The sequence below is a fragment of the Rhinopithecus bieti genome, unplaced genomic scaffold (assembly GCF_001698545.2).
Source record: "Rhinopithecus bieti isolate Rb0 unplaced genomic scaffold, ASM169854v2 scaffold_18548, whole genome shotgun sequence".
NCBI classification, from domain to species: domain Eukaryota; kingdom Metazoa; phylum Chordata; class Mammalia; order Primates; family Cercopithecidae; genus Rhinopithecus; species Rhinopithecus bieti.
In genome coordinates this window covers 2,641,817-2,663,187 of record NW_016809526.1, presented here as the reverse complement: position 1 = coordinate 2,663,187, position 21,371 = coordinate 2,641,817, and the positions used below count along the sequence as shown (strand labels likewise).

Here is a 21,371-nt window from a genome sequence, read left to right as displayed (position 1 = left end):
AAATAATTTAAAATAATTTTTTTATTTTAAAAAATTTAAAAAACTAGATCGTGATGCCACTGACATGTGCCTAGCAGGTCTAGGCTTCCTCCTTTCTGCTCCCATTCCAACCCGCGTAAGTCTGTAGTTTATTTTACCATGTGTGTCACTGCCATTGTTAATTAATATACGAACACATACACACGCAGTCATCCCCAATAGACCATGAAATTATTTTAAAAATAAGTCATATTTTATCCTTCTTTTTGACCAGCTTCTAGCATAATGCCAGCTATATATAAGTGTTCAACAAAAAGTTGTGTAATTAATGAATTATATGAATCAATTATCCTATAGCCTACATCTGGTACCAGATCACTGTTGCCTCGGTCTACTTCAAGTCACTTTCCCAACATTTACCCAATAATTTACATCGCTCCTATTTACCAAAATATACACCTATGGGAATTGAAAGGATCAATGTTTCACAACTCTCAACATGCCTGCAAGTCCAGACTAAACTAAAGACAGATTTATTGATGTATCTCAAATGGAGGTACTCTTGATGTGTTTCCTAACTGGAAACCAGGTACTAGTTTCCCGAAAGTCCTGAAAAGTAAGCCAAAATGCAAGTTCAAGCTATCACAGACTGAGCTTAGTGAGGAAGCAGTGGCATAATTTGGACAGGTCCTTAGTTTCAGAGTTCTTATCTAAGACAAAAGGAAATAATGAAACTTTTTTTCTTGAACACAAATGAGAAAAAATTCAAAAATAATTTATAATAAGCAAAAGATTCTCTCATCCAAAGAATTAGAGTAAATCATATCATTTTATAGCTAGAAACATATTCTCCAAACTCTTCCAGTTTACAGATGAGGAAAACTAAGATACTGGTTCAGTAAGAGGGTTTTACCTGGGGCAAGAAGGATAGGGAATAAGTCAGGCATCAAAGTCCACACCAAAAATAGAAGACAAATTACTAGAAGCATGGTGTGACTTAGTCCTTGTGACGCAGACACTGTCCTCAGATTCTTTTACAAAGCACTAGCCATTTGTGAGCGGCAAGGCAATGTAAAAGAGCTCTGAGGGATGGCAGAGACTTTTCAGTATGTATTTTATGAATAGCTACAAAGTAATTTATGGCTATGACAGATAAGGAAATAGCAGGGAGCATTTCAACTGACCTTTTCTCCAACCACGGGAGGTAGGCAGGGCATTCGCATTTCAGGGTTGTAAAAGCCTGACCAAACACATACTGGGGGAATTTCTTCAGCTCAGCCTCAGTCATCCTTCGAAATCCCAGAACCACGTCAGCCCAGAATGGCACTTCTTCGGTAGGAGTGCTCTGAAATATCTGCCAACTCAAACATATTAAGTTAAATTTTTTTCCTGAAATTTGTGAAATAACATATTTCTAGTAAACTTCACGTGACATTCTCTAGAGCTTTTATTTATTTTATTTTATATTTTATTTTTGAGACAGAATCTCACTCCATCACCCAGGTAGGAGTGCAGTGGCACAATCACGGCTCACTGCAGCCTCAACTTCCGGGGCTCAGGCAATCCTCCCACCTCAGCCTTCCAGGTAGCTGGGACCACAGGTGCGTGCTACCATGCCCAACTAATTTTTTAAATTATTTGTAGAGTCAGAGTCTTACTATGTTGCCCAGGCTGGTCTAAAACTCCTGGGCTCAAGTGATCTGCCTCCTTGGCCTCCCAAAGTGTTGGGATTACAGGTATGATCCACTACACTTGGCCTGGAGCACTTAAAAAACGTAGTTTCTATAAATACAAAGAGAAAATGATCTATTTTACTATTCTCTTAGGTTCAGATAACTCAGTAGCTAAATAGCAGTTGTTGCTGACTGGGCAAATAAAACATCTTAAAAGTAACATGCTTTTTAAAGATGGAATTTAGTACTCCTTTTCTAAAAAGCTCCTGCCTAGATTTGGTTGTTAACAAGAAGGTTGTAATAGTACTCCTAATAGCTGCTATGCAAATGTTTAGATTTGTAAATATTGGGTTGTTTTTATCAGTATGTGAATAAATGTTACAATGCCAGGCATGGTGGCTCACACCTGTAATCCGAGCACTTTAGGAAGCCAAGGCGAAGTTCGAGACCAGCCTGGGCAACATGGTGAAACCCTAGCTCTACAAAAACTACAAAAATTAGCTGGGTGTGGAGGCACAAGCCTATACAGTCTCAGCTATTGGGGAGGCTGAGGTGGGAGGATCAACTGAGCCCAGAGAGGTCGAGGCTGCAGTGAACTGAATTGGACCATTGCGTTCCAGCCTAGACGAGTGAGACCCTGCCTAAAAAAAAAAAAAAAGTTGTAAATCATCATTGCTCAAAAATAGCAAGGAAAATAATTTGAGTGCTATGCATAGTTGCTAATAATTTCCACATCAGAATGTGTATCTGTAGGTAATTAATTCAGAGCAGTCCCCATGAAGGTACAAATGTCCTTTACTGCAGGGCTCTGGGCTGGCCCACTCTTGCCCTGGGCTAGACTGCCCTCTTCCATATCTTCACCATGACCTACAGGCCAGACACTTAGAAGGCTGCATTTCCAGTCCTGAGCACTTAGAAGGTTATATCTCCAGTCCATTCTCTCTCTTGAGCTCCAAAAATAGATCCAGACCCGTGTTACCTACTCCCCACTGGATCAGTCTACTTAGAAGTCTCATGCATTTACACACGCATGCACACACACACACACGCACACACATCCACCCTTTTCCCAATCCTACCTAACTCAGAAAATGGTACCCATCCATGCAGGTGCTAATGCTAGAAACCCAAGGATCATCCTTGATTCTCTGTCCCTACTCACCTCTCACACACCATCAACTGACAAGTCCTATCAAATCTCCTCTTAGGCATTTCTCAAGTCCATCCACTCTCTGTTTCTATTATCCACACCCAATCTATCTCATCATCATGTCTTCCCACAAATCTATTCTCCACACTGCAGAAAACGTATTTTTGAAATGCAATTATGACCAGTCACTTCACTGTGTAAACTCCCTCAATGCCTTCCCATTTCTCTGGACTTCCTTCAGTCCCTCCCACACACCACAGTCGCCCTAGACTCAGGGCTAGGTGTATGCTGTTTCCTCCATCTGGAATGCTGTCTCCTTCGTCTCCCACCCTGCCTCACCCCTACTTCACCTCTGCAACATCGCCAGACTAACTTACACTCTTCCTGACGGTCTTGGATGAAACACTTTGATCTGGATGGCTTCTCATCACTTCCCAGAGCAAGTTTCTTCTCCAGACATATGCTTCCATAGCACCCTAACTTCTTCCTTTTGATAACTCATGCCCCCAGTGAGTTTGGTAACTCATTTGATTTACTGCATTCTCTACAGACCATAAGCTACATAAGGGCAGCACTGTGTCTGGCTTCCTTAAAAATTAACTCAACGCATATTTGTCAAGCATGTACTATATGCCAAGCAGTATTACTAAATTGCTCACTGCTATATCTCTAATACCTAAGAAGGAACCTGATACTGAAGAATGCTGAATATGTTGTTTTGAAGGAATAAATAGATGAATAAGCCTATATACTTATGCCAAAGATGCACAGGGCATTTGAATTTTGGACATGGTTGTTTCCAAAAATTACTTAGAGCCAAAATTTGTGAATTAGACTGGCTCATGTTGGTTTTGGACAAAGACAGTATAACCATAAATCAAAGAGAATGTTTTTTCTACTGGGCTCATCAACTGGCTCTAGATTTACTTATACAGAAGAATCAATCCATAGATTGATAGAAAAGCAAAGTTACTACTTTGAAGAGGGGCTTTTGGGAAATCACTGACGTCAGCATCGTCTTGGTGTTTGTGACCGTCAGGAAAAACAAGAAGAGAAAAGGGTAGACATTCACCCAATGCAAGTGTGTACACAAGACTAGCAGAAAACGTCAGTGGGCAGCCTGATATCAAAAGAGGAGGTAAGACACGTTTTTTCAGAAGGCCACAGAAAGACTGTTATCACACAGATTAACACATGTATGTTACATGTGTAATATGCACCAATGCCATGTATGTTATGTCATATGATGAAACTGAGATGTAAATTGAAAGTGATAGAATATTAAGTGATCTCAGTCTAGGAAGATATTAAAAGATGTCATGTTTTAAGTGCTAGTCTTACTAATAAAAATGTTAAATAGCATTTATTCTCAAATTTTCATTTAATTATGCATGCCTACTGAAATTATACATTAAAAATGAAATAGAAGTGTGCTAACAGTTTCAGAAATATTTTTTTTCCAAATGGTACTTCAAAAGGCAAGTTTAGTGACCTACAAAATTTCCTTCTTTGGAAGATCTCATTCTCCAAGGACACCGAATAAATAAGAAGTCCCTATCCCTTAGGTCTCTGCAGCCATCCCAGCATCATACCTGTTTGCTTTCCATCGGCTGCACCATCCCCACGTCACCCAAACCCAGCATTTACCTCCTACGTGTTTTTTTTAACCAAATTTGCAAATCACTGCATGGTCTCTGAGGAAACCCAAAATCAATACTATTTGTGATGAGAAACTGTGATTGTTGTTTATTGTTAAAAAGTCTAATACCATAACTTGCCTTTCTTCCGTTCTTTGGGTAAAGTCTATAATGCTCTTTCTGAATCCTCCTGCATCAAAGTCAACACTCTGCTCACAGCAGGTACTCAGTAAATATTTTATGTTGAACTCTAATGCCTGTTAAGATCATGCTACATTCTAAAATAACTTCAAATTTCTTCACTTACCCTGATACCAAATGAACACCAGCATCTCCAGCTTCTGCAGAATTGGCAATTGCAAAGAGATGGTTAAAGGTCTCTCTGAACCACTGCTTCTGCGTGTGAATGGGTGTGTCTGTAATCATGGAGAAAAGCAAAGTGGAACAGAAAGGAAAATGATGATAATGACAATGCTTCAAATAAGCTCCTTCCTAGAAACTTGGAAAAAAACTAAGGAGGCAAAAATAAAATAAGGAAGCAGGGAGAAATATTAATATAAAGTGCCACATTGTGGCAGAGGATCTGTCAGCAACAAGAGATTTGCATGTTGACACACGCTGTCCAAATCTGCTCATATGATTAATCAATGGAGGGAAAACAGGCCAATAAGGGCAAAACCTGGCATGCGAGGCAGCTGGAAGGTGGTTTTTGGTACTAGGTATATTACAGAGGTCCTTGGCAGATCTATAACCAACCTGAGCAGAGTTTAGTTCATGGCTGCGGGATCCAGCTGGCCACACAGTTGAGACAACAGGACGAAGGACGGAGGGCCTCTTTCTTGGGGGCTGAAAACACAGTGGATGACATGGGCAGGTCTATGGGGACCAGGCCAACCAGGACAGAGGACAGACTGCACCTCCATGGGGAGTCCCAGGGGATTGCCTCCTGGTACAAGGAAACAAAGTTTGCATGCTGGAGGCGAGCACCCTGCAGGCCAGACTTCCCAGCAGGAGCTGCCATTACCCTCCACACCGTGGAATCAGGTGCCAGCCAGAGTAGCACTCCTGAGGCCAGCAGGGGCATGCAGGGACTGTACCATCCCCAGGCACCTCTGCCAGAACACATGGGATTGGACCCAGACACAACTTTTGGAAGGGTGCCAGGCCTGTTGGGGAAGAAACAAGAGGCCTTGAGGTTTAAGCCTCAAAATAATAGTGTCCAGTGTAGGCACAGAGACAGCAGGAATGACCCAAAATCACAGACAAATCCAGCTGTGGCTGAAGTATGTGGCCGTCTGATTCTTGTGGAAGGATCAGGAGAGAGTGGCTAGGGTTAGGTCAGGGACCAGGGAACAATAAGCCTCAGGGACTGCTATGAGGGAAGCCACAGAGGAGACGAGGGAACTGAGGCAGAGAGGATGCTAAGTTGGTTTTCACTTGGAGAGGTGTCCCTGAAATTCAAGGAACAGATAGAAAGACCTTTGCAGACATCCTGCTTCCCAGGCAAAGCCCCCAGGTCACTGAAGGCATGTCAGTAGCAGGATTTTCAGATAATTCGCTTGTTATAGAGCCAATAAATATTTCTTTAGTAGCGAACCTGTACTGCCATCTTTAAACATGTGCCCATGTGAAATTAACACTATATTCCAAAATTTCACACTGGGGATGCTGCTTTAGAAATAAGGAATAAATAAATAATAAGCTGCAGAGGGAACTAAATTAGACCTCAAATAGATTTTACCCAACAATCTATGCCAGTGTGTGAGGCTGTATCAAAATGCAACTCCCTGTTCTCATCCCAAAGCTTACAAACAAAATAGTGACTGAGATTCACATGCTGAAGAAGTCATCCCAAAGAACAGACAATTCCCATCCAACAGTGGGTCTAGGAAGCCTGGTGACCTAATTCATGTTCAAATGCTGCTAAAACAGAACTATAGCTGGAATGGTGGGAACAGTAGCAAATGCCGATATAGTGCTTACTATGTGCCAGGTATTGTTCTAAATGCTTTACATATATCAACTCATTTAATCCCCACAACAACCCTACAGGTCAGGCATGGTCTCCATATGGTATTGACATTTATGAGCACAGGAGATAGTTATGACTGGGCTCATCTGAATAGTGTGTAGGAAAGAAACCCAAAGAGAAGACCAAAGTCTTTATCTAGTAGCACCACAGAGAGAAAAACCCTGGTCCAGGAGACCCAGCCACCTGGCCAAAGAGATCTCGGGCCTTGATGGCCCTGTGAACACTTAGATGAGCAACCCTCTTTGAGGGATGATTCCATGACTAGCTGGCAGCCTTCTGAACACTCACTTAGGCCTGATGCAGACAAAGGAGAGCCTGGAAAATGGTCCCAAGAACTCTCATCAAAAGAAAAGCACTTAGTGTAAGCTGGTGTATTCGTCTGTTCTCACGCTGCTAATGAAGACATACCCGAGACAGGGTATTTATAAAGGAAAGAGGTTTAATTGACTCACAGTTCAGCATGGCTGGGGAGACGTCAGGAAACTTACGATCATGGTGGAAAGGGAAGCGAACAAGTCCTTCTTCACATGGCAGCAGGAAGAGAAGAATGAGAGCTGAGCTGTGCAAAGGGGGAAAAGCCCCTTATAAAACCATCAGATCTCCTGAGAAATCACTCACTATCATGAGAAGAGCAGCACGGGGGGTAACTGCCTCCCACCAGGTCCCTCCTACGACATTTAGGGATTATGGGAACTACAATTCAAGATGAGATTTGGGTGGGGACACAGCCAAGCTATATCAGCTGGCATCTGGTGGACATACCAGATGCCCATGTTTGTTTCCTGAGAGGCAGTTCCCAGGAGCTGACCAGCCAAGTTCCTGCACCTGCAATGCCAAGGTTACTGCCATTACCACCCTAATAAAAGATGTGTCTATTCTTTCTTAGGGGTCATTGGACTGGAAAATACCAAGCACCAGCAAAGGCAGGGATGCCATGCTGAAAACAGGAGAGTTAAGGAAACACATGCAAACTGGATGCTAGGACCCCAGCCTCTTCCCCTGTCACCTTCTAGAATGCCAGCTGGCATCCGGGCCTTCACCTTCCCCAGGCAGCACATGGAAGCCTCTTCCCTGGGAAACATGACCTGCCCAAGAAGAAAAACTTAAACTGTGATGTCTCACAGATGTCCCCAAATAAATGGCCCTGCCCTCTTGCTCCAGTGAGCTCATTGGCGACAAGCCCTACGCAAACACTCAGAAATTCCCGTCTGCTCTTCAGAGTCCCACTCATAACCATCAGCAGGCTGGTAAAGAATACCACATGGCCAAGAAAACCTCTATCATGAAAATGAGAAAATAAAAAAACAAAAACAAAAAACACCCCACAATTTGGAGATGACAGATACTCAGATACTATTCAGGGAGAAAGTTTTTAAAAACTGTTATTAGTATCTTCATAAAGATAAGAGAGGACATTGCAACCTTCTAACACAAATAAGATGTTATAACAAAGGAAAATTCAAAGAACAAAAAAGAGCTTTGGAATATTAGCAATGTTATAGTAGAAACAAAAAATTCAATAACAAGGTAAAAGATAAAATTGAGTAAGTCTCCCAGAAAGTAAAACAGAGAGAGATAAATAGGAGGGGGAGAAAGCTAAAAGAATTGGAGGACCAGTCTGGGAGGTCCAGCATATTAACATTTCCAGAAAGAGGGAAAAGGACTTCAGAAGGAAGGAAGTTAACAATTGAGTAACTCAAAGATTGCTTCTTAAGTTGAAGAACATGAGTTTCCAGATTAAAAGGATAGGGCAATTTTTATATTCCAGATTGCTGGGGTTTGTAATCAATGTTATAACCTATTTGACAGTTTAAACTATGGGCATATATAACTTCGATTAAAAAAAATTAAAGAGGAAAAAGAGAGTGGAAATGAGGAAATGGGGACAGTGAGTATGAACCTCATTACTGCAGTGTGATTTTGGTTTCTATTGAATGCTATTTTCTTCCTCCTCCATTTCAAGTGGAAAATACGGAAAGGAAAGGATGCCTGGACATGTTCAAAAATCAATGCATTGGTGGGGCACAGTGGTTCATGCCTGTAATCCCAGCAATTTGGGAGGTCAGGAGTCTGAGACTAGCCTGGTCAACATGGCAAAACCTTGTCTCTACTAAAAATACAAAAATTAGCTGGGCGTGGTGCCACATGCCTGTAGTTCCAGCTACTCAGGAGGCTGAGGCACGAGAATCTCTTGAACCCCAGAGGTGGAGGTTGCAGTGAGTCAGTAAGCCAGGATCGTGCCACTGCACTCCAGCCTGGGTGACAGAGCAAGACTCTGTCTAAAAAATAATAATAATAAATGCATCTTCAGGCCTTAATACATATTGACTAATTATGATTGACTGATTACAAACATACTGATAATTGTTCTTATACAGGCTTAGAAGTTAGGATAATTTTAGCTCCATTACAAGTAATTTCTGACTTGATAGTCATTACTGTTATCAGTGGAAAGAGAGAGCCGCCAATCATGTAGTCGTCAGTGCTGCTCATCGCATGCTTCTGCTAATCTTCTGGGAGCCTTAGAATCACACTTGCTGGCCTCCTGCTGAGTGTGGAGACATGTGGCCTACTCCGCCAATGAGCCATCATCAGAAGCGTTGAAAGTTGCTTCCTGTAGAGTGTTTAATCACAGAGGCGAGAACCTCAGAGGTTCCCGCCCCTCCATCCCTGGGCACACGCACTGATGACAATCAGGATGACATCTGCTCCATCGGCTTAGGTCCCTGATGACAAGCTGGCCCCTTGCTGATGCTCAGTCCACATGTAGTGTGAGCAAGAACAAACTTTTGTCTTTTAAGCTGTTAAGATTTGGAGGTTGTTTTTGTCCTGCGGCATAACTGAGGCTGTCCTAAGAGATGAACCAACAGGATGTGAAAACCACTCATTATGGCCAAGCATGGCGGCTAGAATCCTAGCACTTTGGGAGGCCAAGGGGGATGGATCACTTGAGGCCAGGAGTTGGAGACCAGCCTGGGCAATATGGCAGAACTTGTCTCTACAAAAATACAAAAACTATGCTGACAGGTTGATGGGTGCGGCACACCAACATGGCACAAGTATACATATGTAACAAATCAGCAGGTTATGCACATGTACCCTAGAACTTAAAGTATAATAATAATAATAATAATAATAATAATTACCCTAAACAAACAAACAAACAAAAATACCAAAACTAGCCAGGTTTGATGGTGTGCACCTGTAGTCCCAGGTACACAAGAAGCTGAGGTGGGAGGATCACTGGAGCCTGGGAGGTTGAGGCTGCAGTGAGCCAAGATTGCACCACTCCACTTTAGCCTGAGTGACAGAGAGAGACCCTGTCTAAAAAGAAAAAAAAAAGAAAGAAAGAAGAAAGAAAAAAGAAAAAAACCCTACATATTACACTTACACCTATAGCCAGCTGTCTTTGTCAAGAGAATTCCACTAACATCATTCTATCTGACATCTATTGTATCTGATAGAGGAGCTGAAATCTCTCACCTGGATAAGTGTGAGGAATAAGCATTCCGGCTGCCACATCGCTGGTGGTATCTGGAGTAAACTTGTCTGAAATGATGGTAACGGAGCATTGGGGCACCAGTTTGGAGATACACACAGCTGTGGAGAGCCCCACCACACCTGCCCCGACAACTGCAATCCGTGCTGTGTCCATGAGCCTGTGACAAGGGAAATGGGGACTATACACCTTGTTTTGAGGATTTTCCCAACCAGACAAAGTTTGGCCTTGACAGTTTTTTCCTTAGGTCTTCAGCCACTCAGAATAAGACTTAGCCTATTGGTGTTTCTTATGTGATAAAGAGAGTATCCCTATAAACTTGCTTTCCATTAAATATTGGGGTATGGGCAACAAGGTCTCCATGGGCTTTTAGAGAGTAGCACAAAACTGGCTTGGATTTGCCTTTAGAACACCCAGCCAGTAAGTAGGTCTGCATTTGGAGGGAGTTTTCTAAACATTCTTCCCCCTTTCCTTTTTTTTTTTTTTTTTCTGAGATGGGGTCTTGCTCTGTCACTCAGCCTGGAGTACAGTGACGAGATCTCAGCTCACTGCAACCTCCGCCTCCCAGGTTCAAGCAATTCTCCTGCCTCAGCCTCCTGAGCAGCTGGGATTACAGGCGCCCACCACCACATCAGATTAATTTTTGTATTTTTAGTAGAGACAGGGTTTCAGCATGTTAGCCAGGCTGGTCTCGAACTCCTGACCTTGTGATCTGCCTGCCCCAGCTTACCAAAATGCTGGGATCACAGGCGTGAGCCACCGTGCCCGGCCTCATCCCCCTTTTCTAAACCATTTTCCCTATAGGCACAACCTAGGGAAGGCTGATGGAAAACCACAGAGCTGTAGTCTCTGCTCCCAGAATTACCTGAGGAGCAGTGGTGAGGGGCATGATCCATGAGCAACTCAAAATTCAACTCTGTCTACAAACTTGTTTCTAATAATAAGGACATTACAGAAAGTTCCAGCAGCTGAACTCAGGCTCCTCTGCCATCTGCCACTGTCACCAGTTCCCTCTCTGTCCTGGACTGGTTCTGTGACCTGAAGAGCAGCCCGTGGTCTCCTAGCCTCCACTCCCTCATCTGTAACACAGAACAGATGGATTCCTTGCTCCTTTGGGTGGTAAATAGGAGAGACCTAGTGAGGTGGTCTCATAAAGGGGGCTCCTTGGGAGAGTCTGAATGGAAATACAGTGGACAGACATCCCGGAGCCCGGGCCGGGTGTTCTGGGGCTGGCACCCGGTGTCCCACCCCTCGCCCATGGAATCTTGCTCCACTGTCAGCATCCCCGCCTGCCTTTGCTTCCCTGTCCTTGGCTTTCCCCATCTGTTCCTGCTCTGACTGTCTCTGTATGGCTCAGGTTTAAACTCCAGAGAGAGAGAAAAATGCAATTGTCCCAGTTGGTCATTGCCACCCCTGTTGGAGAAAATTCTAGCACCAGGCCAGCTTGCTGGGCTCAGCCAGCCTCTGAATCTGCCTTTGGCATAGTTGCCCTTCTCTGTCTAAAGTACAGTAATCAGGGCACTGGAGGCCACGTGGTATAAACCATGGCCACCCACACACAGAAATTCACCTTTCCTCTGGAAGGGAGGGCAGCTTCCTCCGCACGGGCTCTTGGCAGGAGAAATATGGGCTTGGTTGTTAGTGGCCTCTGCTTTCTCTTCCAGTTCTGAAGATTCTCACGTTATGAGACTTTAAAACCCTCCAATGAAGTTTAGTGTGTTCTTCCTATTCCTCGAGCAGTCTATGAATTTCTGTGTTAATTTGATTCATTAATTTGATTGCTGTACAGTGGGCTGGTCAGCTGAGAGCGAGCGGGCCTGCCAGGGCTGAGGGAAGAGAAGGGAAGGGGCCCAGGCTACAGCAGCCTGGTGGGGGCTGGCTTGAGGAGCGCAGCCCTGCAGCCACCGATGCCCTTACTGGCCTCCCGTGTCCAGAAACTCTCTCAAAACAGCTCTAATCAACTAAGTTGAAAGGGCAAGCAATCTGTGGCTAAGAATAACCACCTGCCAGGGAGGAGGAGTGAGCCAGCCCTGGCACAGTGGCCTGTCCATCACTGTCCCCTGACCTTATTCACACCCCCAAACTCCCAGAGCACGGACGGAACGACCCCTCAGCTGAAAGCAAGAATTCAAGTACCTGTCTCTGAAAAAGCAGTCTTGGAAGCCACCAAAGTCTCTGGCACCAAAACTTGTTTTGCAGTGCCTGGCTGGCCTCGTGCCCTGAGAGACAGAGGGAAAGCGAAACTGCTTCCCATTGGTGACTTGATTCAGGACATTCCCCCTGGTCTTCCTTTCCATTGGCTTGCACAGCTGTCTCTGTCACACATTGCCCTGGAGAAAGGAGCAAGTGACCTCAACCTGTCATCTCCATGGTGCTGTCTCAGCCAAGCCCTTCCCTTTCTGGCCCGCGAGCCCTCCATCTGGCCACCAGCCTGGGCTTTCTCCAGCTGGTTTGTAGGTATGGTGAATAATAGGTGAGCCTGTCCAACTTCCAACCTCATTTGGCTGCCCACAGTTAGCCGGGTGCCTGGCTCTGCTGGGTCAGCTGGTGACGAAGCAATAAGGAGGGGGTGAGGGCTGAGTAACGTTGTTGATTGATCGGAGCTGGAAGCACTATTCAGGAGATAATCTAGGATGGAACCACATGATTCTTTAGCCCAGGAGTCCCCAGCCTTTTAGGCACCAGGGGTTAGTTTCGTGGAAGACAATTTTTCCACAGACTGGGGATGGGAATATGGTTTCAGGATGATCCAAGTGCATTACATTTATTGTGCACTTTATTTTTGTTATTATTACGTTGTAATAAATAATGAAATAATAATAAAACTCAACATAATGTAGAATTAGTGGGAGCCCTGAGCTTGTTTTCCTGCAACTAGATGGTTTTCTCTAGAAGTAATGGGAGACAGTGACAGATCATCAGGCATTAGATTCTCATAAAGAGCATGCAAACTAGATCCCTTGTGTGTGCAGTTTACAGTAGGATTTGTGCTCCTATTGAATCTAGTGCCTCAGCTGAACTGACAAGAGGCAGAGCTCAGGCCGTAATGCAAATGATGGGGCTGTACATGAAGATGAAACTTCACTTGCTCCCCCACGGCTCACCTTCTGCTGTGAGGCCAGTTGGGGATTTGGGATCCCTGCTTTAGCCCACATATTCAAAGAAGGGATTCAATATTTGATGAGTGTCTACTGAGCTCTAGGCATGAGCTTTAGCTCTAGGCATCAGTTAACAAGTTTGTTTACAGGGAGGCAGTGTCATGTGTCAAAATAGTGACAATAATATTTTCAATAACGTATATTTAGCATTAACCACGTGCTAGACACATGTATGACATCAAGTATCACAACCACTCTATGAAGCAGGTACTATTATCACTATCCCCATTCTATAGGTGAGTACATTGAGGCTCTAAGACAGTAAGAAAGGGGCCCAGGGTCTCTTAAATGGTAAAATCAGTCTGGGTATCTGACGTCAAGGTTCAAGCTCTTTTTTTTTTTTTTTTTTTTTTTTGAGACGGTGTCTCGCTCCGTTCCCAGGCTAGAGTGCAGTGGCGCAATCTCTGCTCACTGCAAACTCTGCCTCCTGAGTTCACACCATTCTCCTTTCTTAGCCTCCTGAGTAGCTGGGACTACAGGTGCCCGCCACCATGCCCTGCTAATTTTTTGTATTCTTAGTAGAGACGGGGTTTCACCATGTTAGCCAGGATGGTCTCGATCTCCTGACCTGGTGATCTGCCCACCTCGGCCTCCCAAAGTGCTGGGATTACAGGCGTAGAGCCACCGCGCCTGGCCAAAGCTCAATCTTTTAACCAAAGCACAAACTTTGGTGTGAGGAGACCTGCATTTTTACCTTGAGCAAATCACCTGACTTCTGGGTTTGATTGCCCACCTGAAAACCGAGAATGAACTAAGAATCCCTTGCAAGCTGTTGTAGGTCTCTGATAAGTTGAGATACGTACAATTCTTTGTAAAGTGGTCTGAGGGCCGGAGCAGGGGTGGTGCGGGAAAGCAGCTTTTTCTCCGGCTATGCTCAATACTGTCACAGTCACTGAATACAGAACACTTCCTGTGACTGGGTGTGTTGTCTCCCTACACACTAAGCATCCCATTCTGCAGATTGCCTAGCAGACACTCCAGCTGCATGTCCTCTAATTCAATTCAATTCTAACACCAGCTACCTGGAGATAGTGTGAGATCCCACAGTTTGAGGGCTCAGTCCCACAAGACTTACCCTACTTCGGATGCCAGTCACAAGCCCCAGGTTGTAGATTTCTGACTGATGGGCTGAAAATCAGGGTCCCTACAGGCCCCTTTTCAGGTTCAATTAACAATGGTTCAATTTGCTAGAGTGGCTCCAGAACTCAAGAGAACACTTTGCTTACCTTTACCCATTTATTAATATGGATATTACAAAGGATACAGATGAAGAGCCATGTGGAAGAGAGGACCAGGGCTAGGCACGTGGGAAGGAACAAGAAGCTCCCATGTCCTCTCTGGGGGCACCACCTCCAGGAACCTCTGCATATTCAGCCATCTGGAAGCTCCCCAAACACTGTCGTGTTTTTCTTTTTTTTACAAAAGCTTTATTATGTAGGCACAATGGTTAAAACATTGGCCACTAGTGGCCAACTTAACCTTCAATTCCTTCTCCCCAGAGGTTGGGGATAAGGCTGAAAGTCCCCACGCTCTAATCATGTCTTGTTGTTTCCAGATGACCAGCTCCCATCCTGAAGCTTACTAGGGGGCCCCAGCCACCAGATATCTCGTTAGCATACAAAAGACAATCTTATCACTCTGGAGATTCCAACGGTTTTAGGAGTCATATGTAAGGAAACGGGAATGAAGACCAAATACGTATTTCCCAGTATCACAGGTGGTGTACATATTTTATTGAGCACCTACTATAAAAATCAATCAACAAATGTTTACAGAGCAGTCACTTTGTCCAAGACATACTGCAAGGGCTATGAAAGATTTAAGAACTTCTGAGATGTTTTCTCCCTCAAGAAAGGAAACAAGGCAGAATAAGACTGTCCTCTAACCAACAGCACATACTGCAGGTGCTGTGAAGGATCAGGAGAGAGAGGAGTATGGTGGACTCCAGCGGCCAGTCCAGGAGCATAAATGGGAAGTGAGGAAGGCCCTAAACAATCAGTGGGATTTGGATGGACAAAGAAGAGGAGGGAGAAAAATCTCTGGAGAGACAAAGCCCCAGAGGCAGAAAGTTCAAAGTGAGCTGAGGAAAGAGTGGGGGGTTCATGTGGAGGCTTGTGCAAGACCAGGGTGTGAAAGTGCTGGAAATCTGGCTAGGATGCAAGACTGTGTTCAAAAAGCAATGGCAGCCATGGAAGAGATCTGAGAAGGCTCTTTCTTCCCCTGGCCCATGTTAGGATTCTATGTTTTCCTGAAAAGCAACAAAAGAACATACTCAGAAATGAAACCCAGAAAGAAAGCTTATCTGTAGTAGTGCAGAGTCTATACAGATAGGACTAAAAAACCTTTTTTTTTTTTTAACACAGAGGTGTAGCACTATGACTTGAGTGAAGGGTCCTTCAGAAAATGGATGGGAAAATTGATTTAGGTATCATTGAGGATGACTTTTAAAAGGAACTTCAGGAACCACCTGGGGAGAATCTAGTGTTATTGCTATCCAGGTGAGTGGTTGGGGTCCAAAGAATTGACATGATCTCCCTGAGACTGCAGGGCAGCTGGGCTTCATCATCTTCCCAACGCTTCTTCAGAGACTTTTAAACTTGGGCTGCAGAGGTCCCCAGGGCCTCACCTCTGGAGCACATTTAGGGTTTCCCTAGCCACTCTCCCCCTCCTGCGGTGCTCCCCATGGGTGTTCTTGGCTTGCAGGGCGTTAGCCTTGCTGGTGTGTCCGTGGCCAGTAAATGCAGGACCTAAGCCTGTTTTCTTCGGAAGACTATTGAAGATACCAGGTTCAGGGGCCAGGGATTCCCATGTGTACAGCAGTTTGGGGCAGGGAAGTAGGACAGTGAAATCATCCTCACAGGGTTAATGAGATTATACACCAGGCTTTAGGGAGAATTCTAGTTAGACATTGACCAGAGTGGGTTGGTGTACTTTTGAACTGCTTCCCTGAAACTGCTAACTAATCAAGAATCAGGTAGCATGCTGATGCTGACCACCTGCTCCCCCAATTTGTTGCTACAGATAAAATCTCTGACAGTGGATCTTTTTCCCAAGAATTGCTTAAGGTGTTCTTCAGATCCTCAATTCCAGCAGAATGGCTAACACCAACTGGCATGGGTGAACCCAGAGAGAGGCCGGGAATTTTTTAAAAAATTAACTTACTTAGAGAACAAGCAGTTGTCAGTGAAACGCTGGTGCACTGTAGACTTCAGACATAAAAACAGCAGCCATCACTAACTTCTGGCAAATTCAAGTAAAACAACAAACATCCAAACTTCCAGATATTCAGTTGGGGGAAGTTGCCAAAGACGTTGGCTGCCATAGTCAACTTTACCATCTTCAATAAGAAAATGTTCCTCTACACCATGTACAAGAATTTGTTAAGTACCCCCTTGCCTATACCGTTTTGCATTTAGTATGTTTTCATTACATATTTGATAGGAGTGGGAGAAAGGACACAGGTGGGCCCCTCAGAACAGAGCATTTAATTGAGTATATTCAGAGCATATTTTGAGTGTGAACCTCCCTAACAACACACCTTTTAACAGTGATTCAGGGGATGGATTCAGCTTTTATGGGGTCTGAAGTTTGTACAGTTTCAAGAGCCCTCTTTAGAGGAAAAAAATACAAAGTCACAAAAGAAAAGAATGCCTGTGACCACTTTGATGCCATGTGAAGAGGAGGAATGTACTAGAAGGGAAAACCAAGTGGAAAAAGACAGTGGTCTCAGCTGATTGTAGTGACTAGATCTTACTTTTGCAAAATTTACAAAATTCTGTGAAAGCTTATGTCCAAGTGGACCTATTACTAAGCTCCATCACAGGAGCCTGTCCAACTGAAGGGGCCTGAAGTTTATGCGTCATTAGCTTCACAGTCTTCCCTGCAGCTATCATGGATGGAAACTAACCACCAGAGCACAAGGGAAACTGCAGAGGTATCTCCAGGTAGCTAAACTGCAGAGTCCATGAGGGAGGATAACAGCGTGTGGTAGGGCACAGTCGGGACAGCGACAGCATGTGGAGCACTGACAGACGGGGCCCCCTTGCCCACTGGCCAAGACCAAGACTGGACAGGACACCTAATGAGGGTGGAATCACATACAGTGAATGGAGAAATAGCCTTGTAAAATATCGGGGCTGTGCAGAGGGGCATTAAATGATGTTGATATATTATTTCATTTAATCTTCCCATTCCCAGAGGGACCTTGTATGATAATCCTGAATTTCCAAATGAGAAGATTGAGGTAAAGAGAGGTTGGTTTGCTTAAGTTGGAAGCTTATAGCCAGAGCTTTTTTATTTCCAGGCTTCCATTGCCTCTCACACTTTGTGGCCTGTCAAAGTCAAGTTAGTGCATGAACCTCAGTGACACAGAACTGAGAAACAAGGTCACCTATTTGAAGTTTACCTACTTGTATGTGGTTTGTTCTCCAATCATTCCAATGCAATGGTGAAGTACTCCTTGAAATATTTGCAATCAGAGACAGATCGGATGTGTTACGGCTAGGTTCCAACTATTATAGATCATCACTATTTTCCAAGTATAAAACCAGAAGGCTGCACATATTAAGAAATGCTGAAGGAACAAAGTATGTTTGGCTTCCTGCATGATACACATTTGTGAACTTTTACAAAAAAAAGCCTAATTTTCTTCAGTAAAAAAAAAAAAAAAAACTTTTTTTTTTTTTTTTTAGACAGAGTCACCCAGGCTGGAGTGCAATGGTGAGATCTCGGCTCACTACAACATCTCCCTCCCAGGTTCAAGGAAGTCTCCTGCCTCAGCCTCTTGAGTAGCTGGCCTTACAGTGTACACCACCATGCCTGGCTAATTTTTTTGTATTTTTAGTAGAGATGGGGTTTCACCCTGTTGGCCAGGCTGGTCTTAAATTCCTGGCCTCAGGTGATCCACCTGCCTCAGCCTCCCAAAGTGCTGGAATTACAGGCATGAGCCACTGCACCCTGCCCCAGTAAAGAAAATTTTTTCCTTTTGAATTAAAAATACTTTAATCAAGGTTGATGGATGCAAAATCAACATGTAAAATCAATCTCTTTTATCCAGCAATATACAGTCAGAAAATATAATTATTAGAAACTTCTCATTTCTAATTATAATGGAAATTTACATGGAAGAATATAACAAAAAACAGGTACAACCTTTATGGAGAAAATTATACTTCATTAAAAGATGTTAATGATGACCCAAGTACATGGAGAGAGATAACCCATGATAACAGATAGAAGAGTCAATACCAGAAAAAAGAGTGAATTTTCCCCAACTTAATCTAAAAATTCAGCCCCTTCCAGTTGAAAGCATAATAGGCAGTTTCAGTAGAATCAGTGGGGGATGTGGGCTCCTAGGTTTCTGGTCAGCAGCAGAAATGTGGTTGTAGCCTGAGCAGTGAAAGCAGAAAGTGTAGGCTTGTGGGCTCCCAACCCAGCCGTGGTAGTGGCTTCCTGATCCCTAGGTAACTTCTCCATTTTGTTCCACCAGTTTTTCCTACACTTTTGTAACTAACTATGCATGAAATTCCTCTCTGTTTGAATTATTTCCAGTGGTTTCTGTTTTCCTGACTAGACGTTGACTGATACAGTCACACATATGTAGATATCATGATCTGAAAATTCATATGTTGAAGCCCTACCCCCCATCAATGTGATGGTATTGGAAGATGGGGCTTTGGGGAGGTAATTAGAGTTAGATGAGGTCCTGAGGGTGGGGCCCTTGTACAGGATTAGTGCCTTTATGATAAGAGACACACTAGAGAGCTTGCTCTCTCTCCACATCTGTGCACACAAAGAAATGGTCCCGTGAGCACACAGTGAGATAGCAGCCAACTAAAAGTCAAGAGAAAAAGCCCTAGAATAAAACCTACTTTTCTGCCACATTAATGTTGGACTTCCCAGCCTCCAGAGCTGTAAGAAATACATTTCTGTTGTTTAGGCTGACCAGTTTGTGGTATTTTTTGAATAGCAGCCCAAACTGACAAAGACGGTGGGCAATAAAAATGTAAAGAAATGCCTCAACATTAATATGTTGAAATCTCAACCCTCAGAATGCAATCATATATGGAGTTGAGATCTTCAAATGGTGATTAAGTTAAAATGAGGTCATTAGAGAGGAGCCCTAATCCAAGATGACAGATGGTCTTAAAAGAAGAGGGAAAGATACCAGCCAGGCATGTGTATACACGAACAAATGACCATGTTAAAAGACAGCAGGAGGGCAACCAGCTGTTAGCCAGAGAGGTGTTGGAGGAAACTAACCATGCCAGCACCATGATCTGGAATTTCTAGCCTTCAGAACTATGAAGAAGTAATTTCTCTTGTTTAAGCCACTCAGTCTGTGGTATTTTGCTATGATCACCTCAGCAAACTAACAGAATATGAAAGTAAAGTCAAGAAAGTGTTGCCACGCCTGGTGTCTCACACCTGTGTAATCCCAGCACTTTGGGAGCCCGAGACGGGTGGATTACCTGAGCTCAGGAGTTTGAGACTAGCCTGAGCAACATGGTGAAATCCTGTCAAAAAATACAAATCCTACAAAGAAATACAAAAATTAGCTGGACAGGATGGCAGGTGCCTGCAGTCCCAGCTACTCGCGAGGTTGAGGTGGGAGGATTGCTTGAGTTCAGGAGGCGGAAGTTGCAGTAAGCCCACTGCATTACAGCCTGGGGATAGAGCCAGACCTTGTCTCAAAAAAAGGAAAGAAAGTATCAAATGTTAACTGAGAGGAAAAACTTTAATGGCAGTAGAAAAATAGGCCGAGGGAAAAGAAAAAAGAGACAAAATAAGAAATGAGAGAAAGGCTCAAGAAATGTCTTCCTCCTTTTTCTCCATAAACTCCTATATATGTTATTTTCTTTTATAAACGGAGAAAAGTTTTGGCTTTATTTTCCTTGTTAATGGAAAGACCAAGTGAAGAACTAAGCAATTACCCAGGGAACTAAACTCATATAAAAAGTCAATAATTCAGGTTAAATCCCTCCGTTTTTTTCCCCTTGGCAATGCTTTTTAAACTCACAACATCTATATAACTGCCTTCTTTTACTTGCCTCTGCAGGTAATGCTAGTATTTCACCAGTTCAAATGCAGGATATAAGACATACTACCCTATAGCAAAATCTCAAGAGCAACGAAAAAAATAATGAACTTAGGATGAAACCACAGTAAGGAAAAACCCAAAACCTACGGGAAACTGACTGTAAATCTGAAATGCATTCTTCCACAGATAAGATGATGACATAATTTGCATTTGAAGTGTCCAAGATATTAATGTTTTTGAAAGACCATGGTTTAAAGTAGAGTTGGGAAAAAATGTATAGTAAAAAAACAAAAGAGTAAAGTCTTCATGTGAATTATTTTTTTAAAGGCGAGAATACTTACAAACATTTTTACACTGGCAACAAATCCAGATGGTACTTAAAGTCAGTTTCCTGGATGATCTGACAACTGAAAAGGTTGCAGTGGGTTAAAAGTCAGTCTCTCTGGGCTGTAAAGGAGACTTATAGGGAGAATTTGGTAACTTTGGGACAATAAGGACACCAGACTAGAAAGCTCACTCTTGGACACTGGCAGGTATGTGTCCGTTATCTGGACCAAACACAAGCACGACTGTCTGCACATTCAAGCCTTCTTGGCTCAAGGTTCTGGGAAGCAAGATATCATTTTCATAGCTCTGATTTTTTTATGGTTTAATTGTGAAGGCAAGCATTTTTTGAGAGGGCATTTCTGAATTGCACTTGTTTTTAGAGCTATGATTTTCATAAGAGGGGAAAAAAATATCAGAAATAGAATCTGCAAGGAGCTGTGTCAAAAGAAAAGCATTCTCACATGCCCCCTTCTTTTGGGAAGCCATGGAGGGGTGGCACTGGCACGGATAGAAATAGGTGAACTCCCTCCGGCATGCATGGTAGCGGGGTGGTGGGGAAAGGTTGAGAATCAACGACCTAGAAAAGCAAATGCGGAAAAATATTTTTGCAGCAATAAGAAAGCAGTTTTGGCCGGGCGCGGTGGCTCAAGCCTGTAATCCCAGCACTTTGGGAGGCCGAGACGGGCGGATCACAAGGTCAGGAGATCGAGACCATCCTGGCTAACACAGTGAAACCCCGTCTCTACTAAAAATACAAAAACTAGCCGGGCGAGGTGGCGGGCTCCTGTAGTCCCAGCTACTCGGGAGGCTGAGGCAGGAGAAGGGCGTAAACCCGGGAGGCGGAGCATGTATTGAGCTGAGGTCCGGCCTCTACACT

General features: G+C 43.8%; 1 protein-coding gene across 2 annotated transcripts in view; it reads right to left on the bottom strand.

Annotated features, from left to right (window-relative positions):
• The window catches only part of DDO (D-aspartate oxidase), a 23,524-nt gene extending 11,328 nt beyond the window's left edge, over positions 1-12,196 (bottom strand). Inside the window, exons 1-4 of one of the 2 annotated variants that reach the window (XM_017889673.1) lie at positions 12,107-12,196; positions 9,955-10,130; positions 4,747-4,855; positions 1,164-1,340 (exon numbers count right to left, since the gene is read on the bottom strand). In XM_017889673.1, coding sequence (XP_017745162.1) covers positions 1,164-1,340; positions 4,747-4,855; positions 9,955-10,126 — 458 coding nt within the window. In that variant the 5' untranslated portion in view covers positions 10,127-10,130; positions 12,107-12,196. Of the gene's footprint in view, positions 1-1,163; positions 1,341-4,746; positions 4,856-9,954; positions 10,131-11,540; positions 11,815-12,106 lie in introns of those variants that run through there. The other variant, XM_017889674.1, reaches the window with a different exon arrangement.
• Positions 12,197-21,371: the final 9,175 nt, after the last annotated feature.